The following is a 25,064-nucleotide window of genomic DNA, read 5'->3' on the forward strand; positions in this document are numbered from 1 at the left end:
TGCGTACTCATCTGCAGAGCCTCTACCTACGCTACGACCCAAACTTAGAATTCTACCTCAGAGCTATCTCTCATACATCATATCTTTGTGTGTCTATCTTCTATTCTTGCTCTCAAACTACTTAGAGCTTAGCTCTATATATATAATCGTATGGTCTGCGGACCACGGGTATATCTTTTACAACCGACATTACATTTCCAAAATAAGGGTGGACAACCCTATGATTATTTAACACCTATGCACTCCGTGACCACAAAATGCAATCTTTACACTTGGATTACAAAATTTGACCAAAATATGGGCTTTCAGCCCCAAAACTACCCTTTGGGGATCCCGCGCCCAATAGGCCCCCAACACAAACATCGTGACTCACCCTCGTGTCACTCTACAGGTGCGGAGATCTTAGCGCAAATACCTCCCATCTCCATTTGGATGACTGTAACCTCGGAAACGCACTGAGTGACCACCTGCTGGACTTCTTCCACTCTCTTCTCAGTGACTGCCGCTGAACTGCCACCCTGAATATTCTGTTGAGTTGCTTGTAGTGTCACGAGCTTTCCTTCAATGGAAGTTGTTATCGTATATGCCTCATTTATCCATGGATGTAGGCGTGCTTTTAGGACAGCTTCTTTGTGCAAAGAAACATCCACCTGTTCCTTAAGCACCTTTTCCTCTTGCATTCGTGTGAGCCTCTGTGTAAGGGCGACCATCTACGCAGTCCCTTTGACCTCATCATATCTTCGTTGTAGCTCACACACCTCTGTCACCAGGCACTTTACATTCAGGTCCTCCTGCAGGGTGGTCAGGACCTTGAATGATTGTTCAAAAAGTCACGTGCAGTCTGCTACTGCACTGTCGACCACCACTATTGTTGTTGTAACAACGGTGGCACGTTGTTCCCTGACTTCTGGCGGAGTTGAAGGCTGAGCCCTCAACTGCAATTCTATGATCTGCAAGTTCAACTCCAGCTAAATCCTGGCCAGCTCTGTCTGAGCATCGCGCAGCCATGTGGCCAACTTGCAGATGTGCACCTCAACTGGTTCTTCTGCATGAATGTCCAACTTCGAGACCATTCGGAAGATATCCTCCACTACCTGCATGATTTTTTTATTCTGTTCCACTACCTCGTTTTGCTATAGGACCAACTGCTCGATATTGATGCGCTTCTCGCTCATCACCTATAGAGCGCGACTCTCTCAGGCCCTAAGTTCTGCGATGACTCCTTCCTACAAGAGGTGGAGCGTCCCTCAAGGGAGCGCGGCCATATTCAATCCCACCCCTTTCAGGCTACTTACCGTGGGCCTGTCGGCTTCATTTTCTATAGTAAGTGCCCCATCTGGTAGCAGTATTGCGTTGGTCACCCTTGTGCGCAACATCTCCGCGCCAGCTAAAGTGATGATTGCGAGGCTAGTGGACATTGTGCCAACCTGTGGAGTGCTAGCCTGCAACTCCTGCAGCTCTATTCGAAGAGCCGCTAATACCAATTGCTGCTACTCTTTGAACTCTTGGAGGGAATATGTAGTGACATCCCTCACCATTTTTAAAAATATCGTGCAAATCCCCCTCAGTGACGGTGATTGGGTCCAAAGATCTCTTTGAAGCCTTGGTTTTCTTCCGTGACGTTGCCTTCTCTTGCAGTCTCTGATGCTTGAGTCGGGTGGACGTCGTTTGCAGGTCCACGCCATCTTGTTCTGTCGGCTCCTCCATTTGTACCTTAGCCACAGGCGAAGGTGACTTCTGTCCTTCGTGCTCTTCTCCTCTTGTCTCTTGTTTTTTTACCAATTTCACGGCGTCACATGCTGCCTGGGTCTTACCCTCCGCTTCCTCTTTTCTGCGCTTCTTAGCCAACTGCGCCATTTTGAGCTTTATTTCTTCCTTCTTACGCTGCGTGGTGGACTTGTTCGTTTCCACCACAGAGCCTGTTGCAGCGCACCACTCCGGCGGCTAAGACTCGAGAACTGCAAAAATAACATCATATGTTGCCAGATAAGGTAAGTTATTCCATGTCTTTGTGGGGTCCTTCCATGCCCTGATAAAGACATGGTGGAAATCCACTTTGAACTCTGCAAAGCTCTGCAAACTAACGTATATTGTGGGAGACAAAATCGTCTTGTGATTGATCCCCATTTGGATACTCATCTCCATCAAGATCCAAAAGATCTTGCTTTCGTTTACGTGTTGCGCATCCTTGGTCGCCCATAGAGAAGCATACTTCGCTGCCTCTGGAAGATCTGACACAATAGAAGGGAATTGGCTGTCTTTTGGTAGCTCCCATGCCATCAGTACAATCGACAACAAGAGCCATGCATAGTGGAATGCCTTTCCCTGCTCCTGTGCCTTGCGACAGTTCACAATGAACTCACCGCATAGATAATTCGCCGAGTTGAACTGGACTCCTTTAGCGCATTGGGCTACTAGTGCAATCACAGGCGTGCGCACCTCATCCATGCGGCACTTCCACATCACCTTCCCTATTAATATTTGTGTTGCTACCTTAATTGTAGGGTTGTTAATGTTGGAGATGGCATATCCCCACTTCTTCTTCTCCAACTTGAATTTCTTCTTCATAGCTTCCACGAGGACCAACTCACCACCTTTTCCTTCTGATATATTGGCTGGATCCTCCCCTGAGTAAGGCAGCTGTGTGATCCGATGGATCAAGTGGCATGTGATGGGAATGGGCTCCTCTAGCCACAAACACCCATCATGCACCAAGAATAGCAGCTGCCTGATGACAAAGACGGCCATTGGGGCGCGGTGGTAATGTGGTACCAGAGCAGGTTGAGTAGCTTGACTTTCTCTATGCCCTTGAGCCATGTCTGCAGCTCTAATTCAATCATTCCAGCAGTCATGTCAATCAATTGGTGCATTAGCTACAGTCGCTAAATGCGGGAATTTCTTGTGATCTGAGAGGTCCCAATCTTCTAACTTTAGTACAAGAACCCACCCTAAGCGTGGCTCCTCAAAAACAATGTCATTCAAGAGCAGTGGAGTTTGCAGGGTGCTCTTGCTCTTGAATATGTCCTTTGGCACCTTGGCTTTTCCCTTGCATGGAGGAACATATTCTGGTAACTCGGTAATAGGGTCTGCACCCTAGGTTTCAAATTCCATTTCCAAATCCTCCTCATTTGCCAGGGTTTCTTCAGATTCTTCCTTGTCTGCCTCTAGATTAATGGCCTTCCCCTTTTCCTGCAAAGTGATCTTGGTCCTCTGTGGGATTCTTGGTGAGATGCACACTAGTAGCATAGTCTGCTTATCCTTCTTTAGTCTTAGTGTCCTGGGTGATTTAGGGACTTCGATTACCACTTCAGCACTCTCTGGGGTAGCTTCTACTACCTCAATTTCCTGCACAGATTCCTTGGCTATCACCACTTCTGTGTCCATGGATTTCACGGGTGTCGACATCATTCTATTCAAGAGGTCCTGCGTCTCCTTCGGCAATTTCTCAAACGCTGAACTTGCTCTCAAAGCCTCAAAATTCGCACAGTCCATAGACACTTGATAGCGCGACAACTGAATTTTCAAAATGCCAAGTTTTTTTCGCTGGACAGCCACTTGTAATTTATAGGGCCTTCTGAATTCAAATCCGACTATTGCCCCCACATTCGGCCCATTAATGCTATATTAGCAGTAGATTTTCAAGAATCTAATCCATAAATTTCGCCTTAAGTGCCTACTGCCCACTCCATTTGGCCACAATCCGACCATCAAATCATAAACAGTGACTTTAACAGTCACTTTCCGGTGGACCTATGCACTATTTCCATGAGTATTGCACTTGCCTTCACGCTGTCGTAGACAATGTGACACTTCCCTGCTTCACGTAGTCCTGAAATCTCCTAGCTCCCCAAGCCAGGTAGTTCGTTTATAGTCCCACGCCTCCTTTTAGCTGCCTGGAGTGCTAAGACTAAGTGACTTTCATTTAGTCACATGGCTGGACCGTCAGTGTATGGCTTCAAGCTACTACCATTCACCCTTCTTGGGAAGGGTTCTTCATTTAACTTGACCAACTGTACAGTGCCTCCGTTAGTAATATTCTTAATAACATAAGGCCCTAACCAGTGCATCCTGAAATTTCCGGGGAATTTATCAAACTTACTATCATACAAAAAAACCAGATCGTTTACCTTAAATGTGTGCAACTTGATGTGTCGATCATGCCATGCCTTTTCACACTGCTTTTGGACCTGTTGGTGAAACCTAGCCAAAAATATTTCTTCTTCGAGCTAATCTAGTTGTGCGAGCCTCTCTTCTAGGGCTTCATGATTTGTCATACCTATGAGCATTGCTATGCGTAGACTAGGCATGATGTATTCCATATGCATCATGGCTTCCACACCATAAACAAGCCTAAAAGGGGTTTGTCCCGTCAGCATTTTGCAAGTTGTTCGATAATCCCACAATACTACAGGTATGTGTAGGTCCCAATCACTTCACTGAGCATTGCAAACCTTGGTCAGCGCATTTTCAAGAACTTTGTTAAACGCCTCCACTATCCCGTTAGCCTGTGGGTGATAAGGTGTGCTCTTCTGGTAATATACCTGAAATTCCTCCGTTAGTGCGTTGATAATCTCATTCAGGAAGTGTGTACCATGATCACTCATCAAGATCCTTGGACATCCAAATCGTGTCAATACATGCTCAAATATGAACTTCGCGGCCATCGCACCCGTGCAATCCTTCACCAGCTGTGCTTCTTCCCAACGAGTCAAATTCTTCATCGTCGTGATAATGTACCTCACCCCTGTCTTCCCTTGTGGCTGAATGGGTCCTACAAAATCTATTGCCCACTTCTCTAAATTTTGCAACGTCATTTGTGGATTCAAAGGAATTTCATCCCTCCGCAATGGCCTACCTGTTCTTTGACATACATCACATGCCTTGCAATATGCTTTTGAATCCCGATGAAGGGTTGGCCACCACAATCCTATGTGTAGAATCTTTTGTGTAGTTGCTCTCCCTACATAATGTCCTCCCGCAGTGCCTCCATGGGCGTCCATAAGGATTCTTCTTTGTTCAAACTTAGGTACATACCATCACAATATCTCATCAGTCCCCATCTTGTATAGATGCCCAACAATGACAGAGCAATCTACCGCGTGCACCACTAATTCCTTCTTTTGCTAGACAGAGTATCCTTTCGGTGTAGTTCTTGTTGTTAGGAAGTGTATTATATCCTCAAAATGACAATCCGTGACACATACTGCAAATATCTGTGTGTCAGGAAATCCTTCTTCCAAGTTAGTGGGTTCCTCCATATTTTGATGCGCGACAGATGATCTGGTCCCGCGTTCAATCGTCCAGGCTTCACAAAAAATTCAAAATCATACTCTTGGAACAATAAGAGCCATCTGCAGATTCCCCACCCCCCCCAAACACAGACTTATTGACCAGGTACTTCAGCGCGAAGTGATCTGTATACATCTTAAAATGGCCTCCTAGCAAGTAGTACCGATACTTTTGGAATGCATACACCATAGCTAGACCTTCGTGTTCAGTGGTAGAATAGTTCTTTGATTTGAATAATCTACAGCTTGCGAACACAATAGGATGGTCCAAGCCTTCGCCTCCATCTTGTCTTAGTACTTCCCCCAGTGCTATACATGACAAATCAACATGTACATGAAACTATTTCTTACAATCCAGGAATATTGGATATATTTCTTTCAATATATCCAATATTTTCTTATAGTCATAGTTCCAGCAGAACGTGACATCCTTCTTCAACAATTTTTCCATCGACATGGTGATCTAGGCATAGCTTTCAATAAACTTTCTGTAATATCCCGTATGTTCCAGAGTAGGGCGCATCTGTTTCACACTCCTCAGTGCTTCCAAGTTCAGTATCACCACGATCTTCGAGGGGTCTACCACCAGTCCTTGTCTGCAAACCACATGCCCTAATAGGTTCCCAAAAGGAATGCAAAATAGACACTGTTTGAGATTGAGCACAATCTGGTATCTTCGACAAGTATCCAACATTAGGCGCAAACTTTCTACGTGGCACTTAACCAACCCAAATACAGTCCAGCCATCAAAATATACCTCCAGGAACTTATGAATAAATTCCTTAAATGCTGCAACAACCATGCGTGAAAAGATTGCAGATGCATTCTTCAATCCAAACGACATTACTGTGTATTTAAAACAACCCCACTCAGTCGTGAAGGTTGTCTTGCTCCTATCCTTCAGCGTGATTTTGATTTGGTGGTACCCAGATAACCCATCAGTGAAGGAATATGCTTCCTAGCGACCTACATTGTCCAACACTTCATCTATGAACGGAGTCCGAAAAGGATGATGCACATAAGCGTCATTTATTTTTCTGAGATCCACGCATATCCTTATCTCATCCTTCTACTTTTTCTCTTGCACCACCATAGGGCTTACCTAATCAGATTCTTTCACAGGCTCAATGATGCCTGCCGCTAGCATCTTATCTAGCTCTGAGCAGACCTTCTCCTTGTATTTTGGATTGAGACGGTAAGGCCTCTGCTTAACTGGCTTCGCATCAGGTCTTAACATGATCTTCATCACTCCTAGGTCTCCGATTATTCCTTTTAGATCCGTAAACTTGGTAGGGAATAAGTCTTGGTATTCGCAAAGAAATTCAGCGACCTTATCCATCATCGTGTCATTCCAGTAGTCTCCAATATTCGTGAATTTGAGTTCTACCTCCATACTAATGTTCACTTGTTTTGTTTTCACTAGCGTGGTTATATCAGGGTTCTCAATCTGCAATCCTTGAACCTCGTGGTTTTAAAGAATGTTAATCTTTTGTGGATCCTCATCCTCATCTTCAGTAGTTACATTATAACATTCAAGCGTGTGACTCAGCTGAGTAGCCCATTCAGGCTTAATTAGGTCTAAAGGATCTTGCGGTATCCTAAAGATGGCTGCTTTCACCTCTTGTAGCACCTCATCAATACTGTCAAACCCATCCTCAAAACTGAATGTCATCATGAATCCTTCGCGTAGGATATCCTAGTCGCCTGTCCCATGGCGGAGCTCTATTTCTATATACGAATTCATTGGGATAACATCCAGGGTATGACAAAACAGGTGCACCCACTCAGGTTGGGGATTTTCTCCATAAGCCTGCGTCCATTTGGCCATATGCGCAAGTGGATCATTCTGCCCATCGTACTTGTCTATCAGTTGCATCTTAGGCTTCCAAAATCATGTTCTCATCATCCTCCTACATTCGCACCAATCACCAAAGCTTCCCTTGTGTGTACCCCACCATCTTGTAGGTGTAGCGTGCAGTGCCCAATCCAAGGCCTAGAAGCGCGGCTTTTTTGGTATCTCCCTTTCAAATGCATCCAAAAAGATATCTACCTCATTTAGATTGTTATAAATAGGCAGATTTCTTGCCTCTGACAACACACAGTGTAGTGACTGGGTCACCATGTTGCAATTCAGCGTAGTTACTTCGTGTAACCGATTCTGCCAGCATTCTATTTCTTCGTCGGAATCCAAAGTGTACGAACTCTCGTGTTCCCATGTAATCCTTCCATCTACGGTGGGATTCACCCAGTCTTGGTCTCGTGCTGTTATCTTATTGATGTAGTCCATATCATCATCACTCTCATAATCGTGGACTGGTTCTGTATAGCGTGATCCTTCAGCAGGATCTAGGGGTATTATTACGTGCAGTGATTTATTCTCAAAGATCATCTTTCACTTCTTTAGATTGATTACCCCGTTCATGTCAGTATCCCAGTTAATTCCCATGGGAGCAGGGTAGGGATTGCTATCATCCACTATCTCTATTACTTTAAATCCGCCAGCACGCTCGCTCCCTCAATGTCCACAGTCACCCTTTGCAGCCGCCCCATGGGGATGATTTTCTGTTGATTCGCCATCCTTAGCTGAATTGGAGACCATTGCAGCACAAGTCTCCCCATTCACTCCAAATTTTACTTTGGTAGGACATTCGCATCTAACCCTAGGTCCAAAATGACCTGATACATTTCATACTCTCCTATTTGTGGGGTTAGTCTCATCTCCTATCCCATCCTCATTTTATGCTTGCCAATTTTTCGTACTACGCACAGCTCACCTAGTGGGGTCCTAGCACATCTATTGATGAGTTCTTGTAACCCTTTCACAGCCTTACTCTCATGTAGTAACTTCATACAGGTTTCTAGGAAAGTTGTGAGCATAGAAGGGTCCATCTCTGGCTCAGGCTTATCCTTGCTTCCTGAGGTGGAGGCCTCAACGAAGCTCTTCTTAGCTTCCATGAAGGCTTCATGAGCACGCTCCAAGTCGAACTCAACCTCTTTTTCCGGGGCTTTGCAAACCCATGTACTGTCTTCTAGCTGTTTCCCCTTGTCATCCCCTCTCGTGATCCCACTCCTGAGAACTATGTTTACATTCGGATCCTCCTCGCACGGTTCAGACCTCATCATCTGCAAGTTCTAAGTCAGTGGAGGTCATGGTGCCCCTTTGTCTCGTATCCTAGCTATTAGTGTAGGATATTATTTTGTTTCATGATCAAATAGTGTGCAATACTTGCATGATAGACGTGTTGGATTAGTGAAATCGCGGGAATCGTGTCCTGGTCCTTTGCAATTGTAGCAAATCAACTGTCCTCGACCTCTACCAGGTCCTCCCCTTCCTCGGTCTCGTACTCACCCCTGAAATCTCATCCGCATCGTTCCTGCATTCTGGTCGAGGGGCAGCGTTTCAGTCTGAACCCTATAGGCGAGAGTTCTATCCATCATCAATTCATAGCTCCTGCAAGTACACTCATCATGTCCTACCAACCTACAAAAGTTGCAGAACAGCTGTTGTGGTGCTTGTACATACTTCTATAGCAAGTGACAGTTAAGGTCTTGCTTGAGCTTCTAGCCTTAAAGGCATCGGTCCTCCCCCTACAAGGTAGTTTGCAAAGACCGGGCAATGATCTTTGTCATAACCCTGACTCTTGCATTTCAAACACCATACTTCCTCGCATACCTCTAGTCGAACCCTCTTGTCCTGCTTGAGACCTTGCATCTCAAGGCACAGATTCTTCAGTTGCGCATGGATCTACTGAACTCCTAGATTAGGATCTTGCATTGGAGTCTCATGTAGTCTCATGGAAATCTCCAAGGCCTCTAGCTGAGTTTTTATCTTCTGCTGCGACAACGCACTCCTTACGTGTGGTAGTATCGAAGCCACAAACCACTCACGATGTTGTCCATCTATCAAATTTATGTTGGCTTCATGGATTGTACATTTCAACCTCTGATCTAGTTTTGAAGGCATCACATCTGGTCGCATTACAATCTCTTTGAATCCCGCAATCGGCTGCGTCTCAGATTTAGGCCTGCTAAATTCCCTATTTAATGCTGCCTGGATGTCTGCTACTCTAGCATTCGGGTTATTGTTAAAGTACTTAATATACCAGGTTAGCACATGATCTTACAGAGCACTAACCAGTGTCTCCTTCTTTAAGTGATCATCTATAACACCTTGAGCTTCCCATACAGCCCTGACAACGAACCATAATTGGTCCAGGTCTGTCATGCGGAAAGAGTCAATTTTGCGGACAAAACTGACCTCCCTAGAAGTTAAGGCTTTCTAGTGACAAACAAAACAATCAAGCACTATCATTCCCTAAATATGCATTTAAAATAAAAGCAACCAGGTGTTCAAGTCTTACCTTTAGTCCAACGTTGTTTGTAGCAGCCAAGCCTCTACGATCCAGATGAGCTCCTTCTCCTTGAAGCCTGCATTCACTAACAAGCAAACGATTACATAGCACCTGAATAACTCATATAATAAAACATATTCATCATAAAGACCAAGGAGTTTATGAAACAAATTATATATAACAACTTGTTGAGAAAAATGAACATAATTGTATTAATTGGAAACAAAAGAAACCATTACAACCAGTGCCTTGGTGTTGTGCAGGTCCCTCCCAGGGTCCAGCAAGAGTTCTCCTTTACTTTGATCAGCTCACCCACTTCCAAATGAAGCTAAGAAAGGATGGGAATCTCTCCTCTCAAGCTCTAAAAGGGAGTCCTAATTTCAGCAGCATCTACCCTTAGGAATGTTCAGCTTTCAACCTCCCCTCCCTCTGGCCCAATGCCTGTATTTATAGTGCTTTGGAGGAAGTTAATCAGGTCCACCATCAATGGGATAAGCCCCTCTTTCAATGGGATAGCTCCCCTCTTGATGGGATAAGTTCCTCTTTCATCGGGATGCATGAACCATCTGGAGGCGCTCAATCCACGTCAAACCATCTTCTAGAATGCTCTAGATTCGACCACAAGTAACTTTTTTGTTTTAAAACTTGCGCCTTTTTACCTTTACAGGAGTACGCACCCACCCCTTTACAGACAGAGCATACAAGTACGCAGGTATTATGAACTTGAGGTGCGTACACGCAGGTAAGGGTAAGAGAAACTGCGTAACCAGAGTTATATTGACTTTTTAAAGACTTTCTCTCTTTCTTGGAGTTTGACATGAGGAGCAGATGTATAAGACTTGCCAAGGAGGACAGTATGACAATTGATGGAGCCATACTCACTGCAAATAGTCATGGTGACAGATTTTAGTGTAACAGATTGCCCCCTAAAGTGCAAAGCCTGTAGTAGATTAGGGTTTCATATCATTTAGGAAGGGTGAAGCACTTTATCATTTCAAGGATTATCTTGTGGAGAGCCCAGTTGGAACCTGCAAATATTCAACACAAAATACATATATGAGATCATATCATCGCTGAGGTAGGCATTCCCATACTCAGATCAAAAACTTTAACTAACAAACTAACTACCGCTTTGATATAGGAATGATTTCGCAGTACATCATAATCATAGACTCATGTAGACACAGTATGGATGCAGCCATCTGTTTATAATTAGTCTACTATATAATGAATACAAAACTCCTCGCAGCCTGGATGGCGGAAACTAGATCCAGGGTTTTCATTTCTACTTCCCGAAATAGTACGATTCTATCCATGCGAATAAATGAGTTGATGTCGAACATGGTAGAAACCACTTGATTACTAGTCAATGATGTAAACTGTTAACAAGTGTGAGAGAGACCACCAGTGATGTCAATGGCTCTCAAAGTACCCAGTACAATCCGTGAGATGTGAATGAATGTGTTGAAGTCGAACATGTCACGGAATCCTTCGATCGAAAGTCAATGATGTAAGCCGTCGTCAAAGGCGAGAAACCTGCCATTGATGCATGCAGATTTCAAGGTACTGACGATTCCTAGATCATCTTTCTAGATAATGTGCTGATGTCAATAGAAAGCGACCCGTTGCAGGCAAGCCCACAACACGAAATCATAAATCAAGTTGAAGAAATGTAGCTGTAAGGACTGACTCAGGGATGGTCAAGATGGATGCAGGTATTTTGCAGATGAATGGTTTATTTGCAAGACTCCTCTTGAACACATAACGACACTACAGATGGTTTGGTGGCAATTGTCCCAAAGTTAATACCCAGAAACCGGCTAAAGACTTTCAATGTGGTTTGATCAACTATTAGGCAAAGGATTTCCCAACCCAGGTGAATGAAAAGTGTCGTATTCAAGAGTGGTGATAAGGTTTTTTCTGAGACAAAGTATAACAAATAGGCTCATTTTCCTCTCTTTTCCCCCACCATTTTTGGCAAGTACCTCTTTATTTTTTACAAGCTTGAGGAGGATAACATTTGCTTGATTATAAGCTCATCCTTCGGATGAGTCCAACTTAGTTTAGATTCGAACCCTAAGAAGGAGTGGTCCATTCCTGTTTGTAATCGAACAGGTCCTTTACTGTGAAATTTTAACGAGTCCAGTATAGGAGAAACTCGGCGTTTTTCAATTTTAGAGAGTCTAAAAAACTTAAGAAGACTCCAGGGTTGACCTCTTTCGTAAATTTGTGTCTCCCAAGCCCGAAAAAGTATAAAATAATACTTGAGAGAACCGCTTGATCTTTTACGACCAAGGAGTACTTTTCGTTATTAGTGTCACTGACCCGAAAAAGTAAAAAAGCGATCAACGACACATCGTTTTATAACCAATATCGAATTTGAAACGACAAAAATCCGGCAATCTTTTCATGTTTTTACGGTCGGAAAATAGCTGTAAGTGGACCGTCTTTTAATTCCGTTTTAACGAGTGTAAAAGAAACGCTCGGCAATCTTTTCATGTTTTAGGAGTCAGAAAAGGGCTTAAATATCACTCTAAGGTTTCACTTTTTCGTAAGTTTTAACGAGTTCGAAAAAATGATAAAAATGTACTCATATAGCCGACCTTCAATTTATTTTACGAGCAGGAAAAGACGGAAAGAACTCGGCATTTTCATTTGTTTTACGAGAATGAAAGATAGCAAAATAATCTCGGGATTTTCATGAGTTTAACGAGTCTTGAAAATAACTGAAATTGACTCGAGATAGGTTTCATTTTTACAAATGCTTGAAACAGAGAAAAACTATGCTTCAAAGTAGTTTCATTTTTCCACAAGCTTGAAACAGAGAGAAAATTGTGCTTGATGCCCCCTAAGCATAACTGCTAGAGCGCATGTCCCCCAGCTTCATTTCATTCAACCAGTTGGATGAAATGAAGGTTGAGTTACGAGATCATTTGAAAGACTCGACCTAAACTATAAGAAAATTATGCAAAAAACTGAAATAACTAACCTAAATATACAACTTAACATTTATGAGATCTAGTCAAACTCTCAACTCAATTAGAGGAGGATTTGTTTCATTTTTTAATGAGCTTGACATAGGAAAAGAACTATGCTCGGATTTGGTTTCATGTTTACGCAAGCTTGAAATGAAAAACTATGCTTGCTATAAGTTCGCATGGCCCCAGCATAATGATGCAAATCAAGGTACATGCCCCCCAAGCCTCATTTCATTCAACCAGGTGGATGAAATGAAGGTTCACTTTCGAAATCTTGGAAAGACTCGAGGGAGTTGTTTCATTTTTTAGTGAGGTTGACACAGGAAAAGAACTATCCTCAAAACCCTTGTTTCATTTTTTAAATGAGCTTGACACAAGATAAGGAACTATGCTCATGACTACTCTCTACAATCTACCTAACAAGGAACTATACTCTAAAAAACCTTGATTCATTTTTTTAACGAGCTTGACACAAGACAAGGAACTATGCTCTAAAAACCTTAATTCATTTTTTAACGAGCTTGACACAAGACAAGGAACTATGCTCTAAAATCCTTGATTCATTTTTTAACGAGCTTGACACAAGACAAGGAACTTTGCTCATAACTACTCTCTACAATATACCTATATAACCTACCCTTGTTTCATTTTTTAAAGAGCTTGACACAAGACAAGGAACTATGCTCAAGACTCCTTGTTTCATTTTTTAACGAGGTTGGCACAGGAAAAGGAACTATCCTCGCCCCTGATTCATTTTTTAACGAGGTTGACTCAGTAAAAAGAACTTTCCTCACAGCAGCCTGTTTCATTTTTTAACGAGGTTGACACAAGACAAGGAACTATCCTCGAATAACTGATTCATTTTTTAACGAGGTTGACACAGGAAAAGAACTGTCCTCATACTCACTGATTTTTTTTTTAACGAGGTCGACACAGTAAAAGGAACTTTCCTCGTAACAACTGATCATGGCTTCCAACTGGAAGAAAGACATGTCAATGGACACACCTTGATCATGGCTTCCAAAAGGTCTTCATCAGAAGGAAGAATAGTTCTTTGGAAGGAACACATGTCAAGAGACTCAAAAGGGATAAGAACATCGTGTTCAAGTAATCCCATAGAGTTTTCCATGTGAATTACCGGATCTAAATCAAAGGAAGATGAGCAAACAGTGAGAGGCTCACTTACATCGGTAACTGAAAACATGGGACCAGTTGCCATATAATTAACCCGTGGCATGGTAGATACCACTTTAGAATTAGGAACATTTAGGGGTGTCATATTATTGGTAGTTGAAACAAGACTAGGGAACGAAAGCTGGTCTACAGTCACAATACTGCCATTGTGAGGGAAAGACATCACGCGAAAGAGTGTCGATACGACAGCTTTCATTGCATAAACATAGTCTCGCCCAAGGAGTAAATTGAAATCCAAGGGACCTCGAACTACCATTAGATCAATACAGACAGTTTTACCTTCCAAGGTAATAGAAAACTTAGGAAGGATCCCTAAAGGTTCACTAATGGTTCTATTAAAAGCTTTCAGATTCAGCGTAATAGGCGCAAGCTGAGGGGAACCCAAAGCTTTCCAAGCAGTTGAGGATAAAATACTAACAGAAGAACCTTCATCTACCTGTGTGCGATGCATGTCCCTACCACCAGCCTTGACAATGATTTGGAAAGGGATGGAGGAAGGAAGACGAGGTTCTGTCACTCTATTCCAATCAAAGGAAAAGACCTCAGTACTTGGAGGGGGTTCTGTAGAAACAGGTGAAATGCCCCCCGGCGTAGAAGAATCTGAAGTAACAAAAAGAACCTGAGCGGTATGAAGTTCACTCTCTAAAGGGAAAGTGGGATCGACCGAATGTGAAATTGAATCGACCACTTGATCAACTAACGGATCTTCAACCTGAGTGACATGAGTTTCACTCTCCAATGGAAGAGTGTGATCGACTGTACTTGAAATTAGATCAATCACTCCGTCAGTTGACGGTAGGTTGGGAGAAAGTTTACGGTAACCAGTTGGAAATTCTTGTTGTGGAACAGTAAGGTTTTCCAACAATTTTGAGGCTTCATCCATGTGAGGGCAAATGTGAGTTTGATGACTCCCTTTGCATAACTTACAAGGAAACCTAACTTTACCCTTTTTCCCAGGAACCTGACTATCACTGGTTGATGGATCAATGGAAAGTTGATGTGATTTTTCTGACCATACTTCCAAGACCTTTGGAATACCAGGACAATTGATAAGGAAGTGGTCACCCGTACAAAGCCTACAAGGGTACTTGGGTTTACGATGCATGCCGGAGTTTTCCTCAACACAACTAACACTTACAGCCACGGTTGGTTGGTTGACTTCTTTCTTATCTTGCTTCTTCTTCTTCTTAGATACTTGGTTACTAGCATCAAGGCTTTTACCAAGCGAAGAGGAAGAAATGGAGGAAGAAAAATTAGGCGAAGAAGGTAAAGGGTCAACAGAAGGTTGGTGATGTTGAGATGGTGAACTCTGTTGAGGTGAAGCATTCGGTTGAGGTGGAACAATTGGAGTATTTGGGGCCAACGAAGTTGAAAATAACCATATCAGTAAACCTATTGTAAATCCAGGTAATGACAAAGTAGCCATATAAGGAGGACCAACATTTCCAAAGAAAGGAAAAGTACTAGGATCCTCGTTAAGAGGGGTTCCTAGGTTGGTAAATTCCGGAACAGTTGCCATTATATTCAACTTCAGTGAATTTAAAACTAAAATTAACAATTCACAATTCACACCTAACAATTAAAATTCACAATTCACACCTATGGTCTCTAAAAGTAAAAACAAACAAATTAACACGCGCTATCAAATCTAGGAGTCAAACCACACACAAACAGTAACTTTCCGGACCGAAAACACTAGTTGGTGATGAAATCCAACCTCGCAGAATTCAGTACAGAAATGGCAGGTGGAACAGTTACCCCGGCAACCTGCTTAATGAATAGACTGGACCAAGTTCCTCCACTTTAACAGTCTCGAGTGAAGTGAACCCCCCAAAAAATCCAAGTGAGTCTAGCCGACGTCTGTTCCAGGTACAGTGGGATCTTCCCTCCACCGTCACCTTAGGAAGAATCCTAAAGATAATAGTCACTAAGGTCACCAACAGCAACAAATATACCTGGGGGAACAGTCTACAATCCGATACACACGCAAGGGCAGAGTAACAAGCTCAATCCCCTTGCCGGCTCCTTGACAATAATCCAAGGTTTACCGACAAGTGACCCCAGGCTCCTCGACAATGGTTAATCCGAGGTTTACCGTTTGTAGTACGTGCATATCTGGTGTCGTTCCCAATGAAGGAGGATTGATTCCCTCACTGGTTCGGACACGATCTCATGCTTCTCCTTTAAGAGGAGCTTTCCCAGAGTATAAATGTAACAGTTGGATTTATCCTACCGCAAGATAAGCTACTTGTTTGGTTTTACTGTCTTGGAGAGTTAATTACTCTCCTACTCGAAGACACTAGCCTAAGCTATGTTGGTGTATCAGAGCCCTAGAAATGTAAAAATTACTAGATAAATTTTAATTAAGCGCTGTGTTATTTAGGCTTTTATTACTCAAAGGGGTAAATGGATACGAAACCAATGGTGTTATGACCCGACTCAAAACTGAATGAAATCGAATATGATAATGTAATCCTTTCAATTCGATGAATCCTAACTAAAGTAAGGAGAGAGTTTCCATTCACTTCCAACAATGCAAAAATTGATCACTAAGAGAAAATATAACAAATTCTCTAATGCACTAATTTTATCAAGAAAAACTAATGCAAATCAATTTCAAAACATTTTTATTTTTATTTTAACAAAGCATGTAAAACTACTTAACAAAAATCAATTTTAAGATCTATGAAAATCTAAGAGAAATTTACCTAAAAGCAAATCTAAGAGAAATTTACCTAAAAGCAAATCTAATGAGGTAAAAGCCTACAAAATATAATTCCAGGATGTTTTACTCGGTTACAATTCAACCAAGGTCTAATTCATGCAGAATCATAAACCAGTCAAAAACAAAAATCAAAAACTCTTGTTCTTTTTCTTAAGAATGAAATTCACAGCTTAACAGACAAGCCTTCTCGAAATTCCGCAAAGAGACAACACAACGGTAGGTTTCTCAAACAAAGGTGGATTTTACGAATGGTCCCACTCCTAAGAAGACTAAAAATACCAGGGATATCCAAGGTTTTTACAACTTCTAAAGCCAGAGTCACTACAAGACCAATACAAAAATCAAACCTAGGGCTAGAATTTCTATGAACTTCACTAAAACCCTCGATGCTTAGATGAAAACTTTTGACAGGTAACCAGTGGATCTGGACAGCAATAAACAAGCTATAAACAAAATCTAAAAGGTAAAAAGGAAAAAATGGAAATTTTCTAAACTTTTGACAGGGTACGCAGGCAGCCTGTTTGCACAGGTGCGGCCATGCTCTGTGTACAAAGCAGAAGTGCGTACAGGTACGCACTGTGCTTAACGCAGAGGGTGCGTAGTGCTCTCAAATCAAGAAAAATAAAAACTAACTCAACCCTAAGCTATTCCACCCAAATTCACAGTCAATCAGCCAAAAACTAGAAAGAAATCAGATTTTCTCAAATCAAAGTATCAATCAAAAGAGAAATCAATCAAATCCATGGATTCCCCAGTGGAGTCGCCATTTTGTCATGCGGAAAGAGTCAATTTTGCGGACAAAACCGACCTCCCTAGAAGCTAAGGCTTTCTAGTGACAAACAAAACAATCAAGCACTATCTTTCCCTAAATATGCATTTAAAATAAAAGCAACCAGGTGTTCAAGTCTTACCTTTAGTCCAACGTTGTTTGTAGCAGCCAAGCCTCTCCGATCCAGATGAGCTCCTTCTCCTTGAAGCCTGCATTCAATAACAAGCAAACGATTACATAGCACCTGAATAACTCATATAATAAAACATATTCATCATAAAGACCAAGGCGTTTACGAAACAAATTATATATAACAACTTGTTGAGAAAAATGAACTTAATTGTATTAATTGGAAACAAAAGAAACCATTATAACCAGTGCCTTGGTGTTGTGCAGGTCCCTCCCAGGGTCCAGCAAGAGTTCTCCTTTACTTTGATCAGCTCACCCACTTCCAAATGAAGCTAAGAAAGGATGGGAATCTCTCCTCTCAAGCTCTAAAAGGGAGTCCTAATTTCAGCAACATCTACCCTTAGGAATGTTCAGCTTTCAACCTCCCCTCCCTCTGGACCAATGCCTGTATTTATAGTGCTTTGGAGGAAGTTAATCAGGTCCACCATCAATGGGATAAGCCCCTCTTTCAATGGGATAGCTCCCCTCTTGATGGGATAAGTTCCTCTTTCATTGGGATGCATGAACCATCTCGAGGCGCTCAATCCACGTCAAACCATCTTCTAGAATGCTCTAGATTCGACCACAAGTAACTTTTTTGAAGTAAAACTTGCGCCTTTTGACCTTTACAAGAGTACGCACCCACCCCTTTACAGACAGAGCGTACAAGTACGCAGGTATTATGAACTTGAGGTGCGTACACGCAGGTAAGCGTAAGAGAAACTGTGTAACCAGAGTTATATTGACTTTTTAAAGACTTTCTCTCTTTCTTGGAGTTTGACATGAGGAGCAGAGGTATAAGACTTGCCAAGGAGGACAGTATGACAATTGATGGAGCCATACTGACTGCAAATAGTCATGGTGACAGATTTTAGTGTAACAAGGTCCTCATTTTCCAAGCCTTTGAACAAAGGCAACTTCACTGTATTTGCCATATTGAACTGCGGTGGAGGTGGAAGCGGTACGAGTGAAGTTGGAGATGATGGTGGTGAAGTCAGAGGTGGTGTGGGCGGAGGTGTTATTCGCAGGAATACTTGTCTTATTAACTGAATAGCGCTTCGTAGAGAGACCTTCACTATCGCTTCTTTGTCCCTTCACGGAGGTGAAATCAAGGGGCTATACTATGGACCCTTATTTCCTTCGTTTCTATAAATTTTTCCTCTTCGGGTAGTCCCAAACATCAAGGTAATTGCATAACCCGTTGTTACATAGTAATTTGTCACTGTCCTAATCTCAGTCCCTCTGCTGTGTCATGTGTCAAATAAACATGTTCATATCTTCCCACTCATGCAAGAAGATTAAGAAAATGCTCTCTAATGCTACCAATTGACCCTCATTCCCTAAGTTTCTGCCTCGTCGCTAGTAAACCCTTAAAATCCGCGATGGTTCTCTGTCATGCACTATATCATTACGACGTCATCACTAGTCCCTAGTTCATGACCTGTGACAATCCAGATTTGGTGAATTAGTTCAAATAGTCGGCCTTCTAGACATTTCTAGAGCTAGTTATTGGGTCAGTTTGGGTCGCCTTTCCGCCTCTGTGATGGTGGTTCCGTCTGTTGTGCTGCCTTCCTTGAGGATAAGATCCCTCTCCCTCATTTCATGGAGATTCCTTCTCCTATAAAATCACTCACCATTGCTATGATCTACTGGTTCCTTTGGTTGTATAGTGCAGATGTTGCTTTTGAGTTTGGTAGATAGTTGTGGTGTGAGTGTGACAAGTGTGGGATTGCTTAATAGTTTGCAAGAGGTTGTGGAGTGTCCTTAACCTTGTATTAAATCTTGTAGGTGAGAGAGAGAGATATTTTTGTTTGGGAGACCTATCTTTGAGAGTGAATGCTTGAAGAAACATACTGGTTGGACCCTCTAAGAAGGCTTGCGATGTCAAGACTTGGTTGTAAGCTTTGCTCTTGATTTATCATTAATACAATCAATGATGATTTCCTATGTCTTGGTTACATGCTCTGTTGTCTTCTTGTGGTGTTTTAGGTTGATTGCTCATTAAGGAGAAGGAAACGGAAGCTGGAGCAGTGCAACGGAACTTCATCAACCACCGATTTGAGGTAGGCCTCCAACGATGACTATTTAAGGGAATTAATTGTTGTTTTGTCCTTGTTGTGACTAGACCCACTCTTGGGCTAGAGGGGTTGCCTCTATCCACAGAGGGAACACTTTCCTACTTCACAAGTTGGTGACTTCGCTGGGGAGTCCCTTGTATGTTTCTTCTCTTATTTTCTCTTGTTTTGGTTTTTATCTAGTGTTTCTTGGATTTTGGGGTTGAACTGTCAGTATTTTGGGTTACCTAGGTCAATCTAGGAAGTCCCTTGATTATCTGTTGGATAGGCTGGTCTTGTTTTGGGAGTTTTTGGTTTATCTTTCATTGTTTTTAAGATCGTCGCTGAAAAAAGATTAACAGTCGCACCAACGTCGCCTTGTCTCTGTTTTAAAGTTTTGTGCGTCGCTGAATCCTGTCGTACAGTCGCGACGATTCCTGAAATCGGCCCGTCGTGGAAGAGACGTGTACTCTCGTGACGACGTCACTCTGTTGCTGCAGCTAGTGGCTGATCATCCCTAGTTGCTGGCTTTATGCCCACAACGATTTCTGTAGAGTTGTTTTTCCAATTCTACCTCCTGAATTCACCAGTCCTGTTGATCCCCTGTTATCTTTCTCTTACCCATCAATTTGTTTTTGATTGCTTATGTTTAAGGTACCGTCTCTTTGGTTTCATTGAGTGAATCTTGTATTTTTAGCTTTGTGGCCTAGTGTTTTTCAAATTCTTGAATTACTTGACTTGGTTGCTTGTTTTCCCCAGGTTCATTTGCAACCTTCTTATCGATTTGTTTGAGGCTTCTTCATTACTTGATTCTTGCTGGTTGATTTTTAGTGACAATTATTGAACCAATCTTTAGTATTGATTCGATTTCTTTTCACTACCGAACATAGATCACAATTGTTTGGATCGACCGGTTTCACACTTGCTTGTTTGTTTCTTTAAATTCAAAACAATCAAAATCAAAAGATTGCATTCATTTAGTATACGAAAGTGAGAGTATATTTGCATTTCGAGTTTTCATGTTTGAGAAATTGAAAAGCAAATTTAAAATTTATCATCAGTAGTATCCATGCATTGTAGGGTTGATGTGTTTATGCATTGTGTTTCTTGGTTTGGGAATGATCTCTCTACCCTCCTGTAGGTAGGTGTTCATTGAAATGAAAGATGCTTTACTCATTCTAGCTGCATCCTAGGTTTTGATTAGGGCTTGGAAATTGAAACCTAATTCAAGATCAACTCTAAAATGAACTGAATGAAATTAACAATGCATTGGATCTTAACGCACATTATTTAGAGGTCTAGGCTAGAGACGTGCTCCGGCGTCGTTAAACCTAGTCACTATTGCTTTCACTTAAGGTTGGGTGATTCCTCCTTTTGTGACTCAATAGCTGCTAGAACGGACTTGTGCTCCCAATACCGTCAAGTATATGTTAGGAGACCCCACTAGGTTATCATCCTATATCCTTAGGCAGCCATGTCTACTGCCTTGCAAACCGTAACGCACCGAACACAACATTCAGGAAGATTGACTGCCGTACAGAAAATCCTTGGTTTTCATATGACCGCCAAGGTGTATATGTAGTTTTACGAGTTGTTTGGTAAACCCTTTGCCTAGTTCTCCAAAGTAGTCACTTTCATTCCTTTTCAAGCACCTTAAAAGAAAAGGTCCATCTGAGCACATGTCCTTTCAGGCTCATTAAACCTCAAAAGAGATAGAGTCACCTTTTCGTCCTTTTCTTGACTCTTGAAACATGAAAAGGTCAAGTTTTGTTCCTGCGTCATAAAATTTACTACCCACGAAATATTCTTGGTAACAGTTCGAGTTCTTGGCTGAGATAAGAGTGTTTTTCAGGCTCTTTCCTTATGGCAACATTCCCCGAGTCTACCGGCCAAGGTCTTCCCCCAGATGAGAACCCTGGTCCGTTTCCTTCTTTTGGAAATGTCGGTGCTCCATACATGGCAACATTGTCTTTGCATGGGTTAACCATCAGTCTACCCGTTTGGTTGTTTTCAACCTCGGTGGTCCCGAGCATCCTTACTCCTATTCCACTATATCCTTTGTTTGAATCACGACATGTTGATTCCAAGGTTGAGCATGCGCCTTCTTCCCCTGTTTCTTCACCTTCATCTCCTCCTTCGCTTGGTGAAAGTTCCACATCTAGTAACCAGGAGACTAAGAAGAAGAAGAATTTCGATCAGCGTGAGACCACTCGTGCAACTATTTCTTCGAGTACCTCTTAGGTCATACCACCCTCTGCTCCTTTGCGGAAGGTTAAGTTTCCTTGTAATATGTGGAAGGGTGACCAACTTCTTCGTGATTTTCCTGGCATCCCTAGGATCTTAGAAGTATGGTCTCATGATCTGCCTCATCCCTCGTCGTCCGTTGAAGCTCATGACGATGCTACCCTATCGACTGGTAGTGGTAAGATGAAAGGGAAGATTCGATTCCCCTGTAGGCTATGTGAAGGCAACCATCCCCTTCACCTTTGTCCGCTCATGGATAAAGCTTCTGTTGTTTTGGAAAGTCTTATAGCTTCTTCACCCCGACTTCTCGTTGGTTATCAAAGGCTCTCTTCAGATCATCTCCCCGTTGACAAAAATATTGACTTAGATTCTTCTCTTGTCCATCCTCCTCTTTCCAAACCTGGCTGTGCTAAACCTGTTCCAGACCAACCATTGGTCGGAAAGAGTGTCAACTTGGATTCACCACCAGTGGTCCACTCTATTCCCAAAGAACATCATGATTATACTGCTCATGTTATTCTTCTCTCATCAGATTCTCCTGAGTCCGAGAATGACCCTCCTATCCCTAGTGATCAAGAGAGTCCTTCTTCGGTTCCTATTGAGCATGGGGGCAATCATATGATACCCCCACCAAGTAGTTCGGTCGTTTCCTTCGACTGGAGTCACTTGACTACTTTCCACCTTCCATCCTATGTGCCTTTCTAGCTTATAGTACATGCCTATGATAAGGCAATACTTGGCACTATCTTGGATGAAGGTGCGTCGGTTAGCCTCATGCCTTTCACTACTTGGCAAGCTTTGGGCTCCCCACAGCTTGTGTCGGTCATGCAGAATCTGTTGGCATTCAACGGAGGAACTAGTCAACCTTCAGGGATCTTTCCGAAGTTCCCTGTTACTTTGGGAGGCAAAACCATCTATATTGACGTGATGGTTGTCCAAGGTGCTTTAGATTTCAGTCTTCTCCTTGGCCATGATTATATTTATGCCATGCGGGCTCTTGTTTCTTCACTTTTCCATGTGGTTTGTTTTCCGCATGATGGAAGAATGGTGACTATTTATCAATTGTTGTTCTTTAGTCACCCGATGCCTCCTATGCCACCGTCATCCCCCATCGGTTCTTATCCGCAAGCAGTACCTTCTTTGCCACAGGTCAATTATGTGGCTACCCATTCTGTCTTCGCCTCTGCTAATGATTATGCAGATGGTCTCGTACATCATGTACTAGGGACATTGGAACCTGATCTGTCATTTGTCCCTCATGACATGTGTTCCTCCCAGCATGCATTTCTTCCATCTAGTGAAGACCTCTTAGGAGCCATGTTCTCATCTGGTCCATGAACAAGGCCCAAGGATAGTTCGTTCCTGTGTCAACCTCATTAAAAAATGAAACTGGGTGTCACGAGCATAGTCCTTGTCTTGTGTCAAGCTCGTTAAAAAATGAAACAAGGAGTCACGAGCATAGTTCCTTGTCTTCTGTCAAGCTCATTAAAAAATGAAACAAGGAGTCCCGAGGATAGTTTGTTCCTGTGTCAACCTCGTTAAAAAATGAAACAAGGGTTATGAGGATAGTTCTTTTACTGTGTCAACCTCATTAAAAAATGAAACACCTACCTTTTCCAAATCGAGTCTTTGATTAAGATCTTGTAAATTCTAAGTCAAGTCTTTCCAAGATCTCGAAAGTGAACCTTCATTCCATCCACCTCATTGAACGCAGTGAAGCTTGGGGGGCATGTACCTCGATTATTCTAGAGGCATGCGAACTCATAACAAACATAGTTTTTTGTTTCAATCTTGTGTAAACATGAAACTGAATCCGAGAGAAGTTCTCCATGGTTCAAGCTTGTGTAAACATGAACCCATACCTGATTTACACCTCGTGATTGCCGTTTTTATCCGCTAAATTCTGCTAGATGAGCCTTGGTTGTTTCATTCCATCGCCACCATCTCTTTGGCTGATCATATGCTTTCACTTGGTTGTTTTTCCTTTCCTGAGGGACCATAGCAATGAGTGGTTTTATTAGCCAGCCTCTTGACCGTTACATGTTTTGAGTAGTTCCACCATTGTCGGGACCAGTTTCTACCCTTTATACCACTCGTTCCTCTAGGACGAGTCACCTTTAGGCTCTTTTCTGACTCGTAAAAGATGAAAAGATTGCCGAGTATTTTTCTCTTTTTAACTCGTTATAGAGAATAAAAGTGGCGGTATGCTTTCAGCTCTTTTCCAAACGTTTATAAACATGAAAAGATAGCAGGACTTTTGTCGTTTCAAGTTTGACACTGGTCATGAAATGACGTGTCTTCTGTCAGGCCAGGCAGTAACTCCATTAAGCAAAAACTGATTCGTGTTATCTATTCCATCAGATAGGTCCATTATATACATGACGGAGAGACTGTTCAGTTCATCTCCCGATGACTGTTCATATTTATCATTTATTTATTTACATATATTTACCCAATCACAAGGATTAGGTGTCAACATTCCCCCCCTTAATTTGAAGGGATGTTGGTGAGTCCAAGCATTGTTCTGAATCATTCAAGCCTTTCTCTTCCAAGCGCTTTGGTGAAGATGTCTGCAATTTTCTCATTTGTGGAACAATGACGGAGATGGATTGTTTGGCCTCAACATGATGTCGAATCAGATGATATTTAGTATTGATGTGCTTTGTTTGATCATGGAACTTTGGGTTCTTGGCCAACTTTATTGCAGAGGTATTGTCAATCATGAGTGGAGTTGGTTGTACTTGTTTTACCTGCAAATCTTCAAGAATGTTCTTGAGCCACACAATTTCTTTTGTTGCTTCAGCTACTACCACGTATTCTGCTTTTGTTGTGGAATCTACTAGAACTGATTATTTGCGTGATCTCCAAAAGACAGCTCCTGATCCAAGACTCATAGCATATCCTAAAGTAGATACCCCAGTTTCTTTGTCTCCATCGAAGTTTGAATCAGAGTATCCAATCAAGCTGAAGTCGTCCACCTGTGTATACTTGATTCTCAAGTCTTGAGTTCCATAGCAGACCAATGTCCCTCACAAGGCTTTTGCATAAACCTGGAGAGGATTCCAACAACAAATGAAATGTCTGGTCTGGTAGTAGTTAGGTAGTTGAGACTTCCTACAAGTTGTCTATACTTTGTTGCATCCTAAAATTATTTTCCTTCAATAGATGTGAGCTTTAAGTTTTGTTCCATTGGAGTAGTAAGAGGATTGCACTCTGTCATGCCAAACCTGTTCAACAAATCTCCAATGTATTTCTTTTGAGAAAGAAATATGGACTTTGGATGTTGGGTTAC

General features: G+C 42.2%; 1 protein-coding gene across 1 annotated transcript in view; it reads left to right on the forward strand.

Annotated features, from left to right (window-relative positions):
- Positions 1–1,976: 1,976 nt before the first annotated feature.
- The window catches only part of LOC149230384 (uncharacterized), a 90,772-nt gene continuing 67,684 nt past the window's right edge, over positions 1,977–25,064 (forward strand). Inside the window, exon 1 of the mRNA XM_089381304.1 lies at positions 1,977–1,991. Within this exon, the coding sequence (XP_089237430.1) occupies positions 1,977–1,991 (15 nt within the window). The remainder of the gene's footprint in view (positions 1,992–25,064) is intronic.

Source organism: Pinus tabuliformis, chromosome J (assembly GCF_031772625.1).
Source record: "Pinus tabuliformis cultivar Carrire ecotype Pingquan chromosome J, CPIR1, whole genome shotgun sequence".
Taxonomy (NCBI): Eukaryota; Viridiplantae; Streptophyta; class Pinopsida; order Pinales; family Pinaceae; genus Pinus; species Pinus tabuliformis.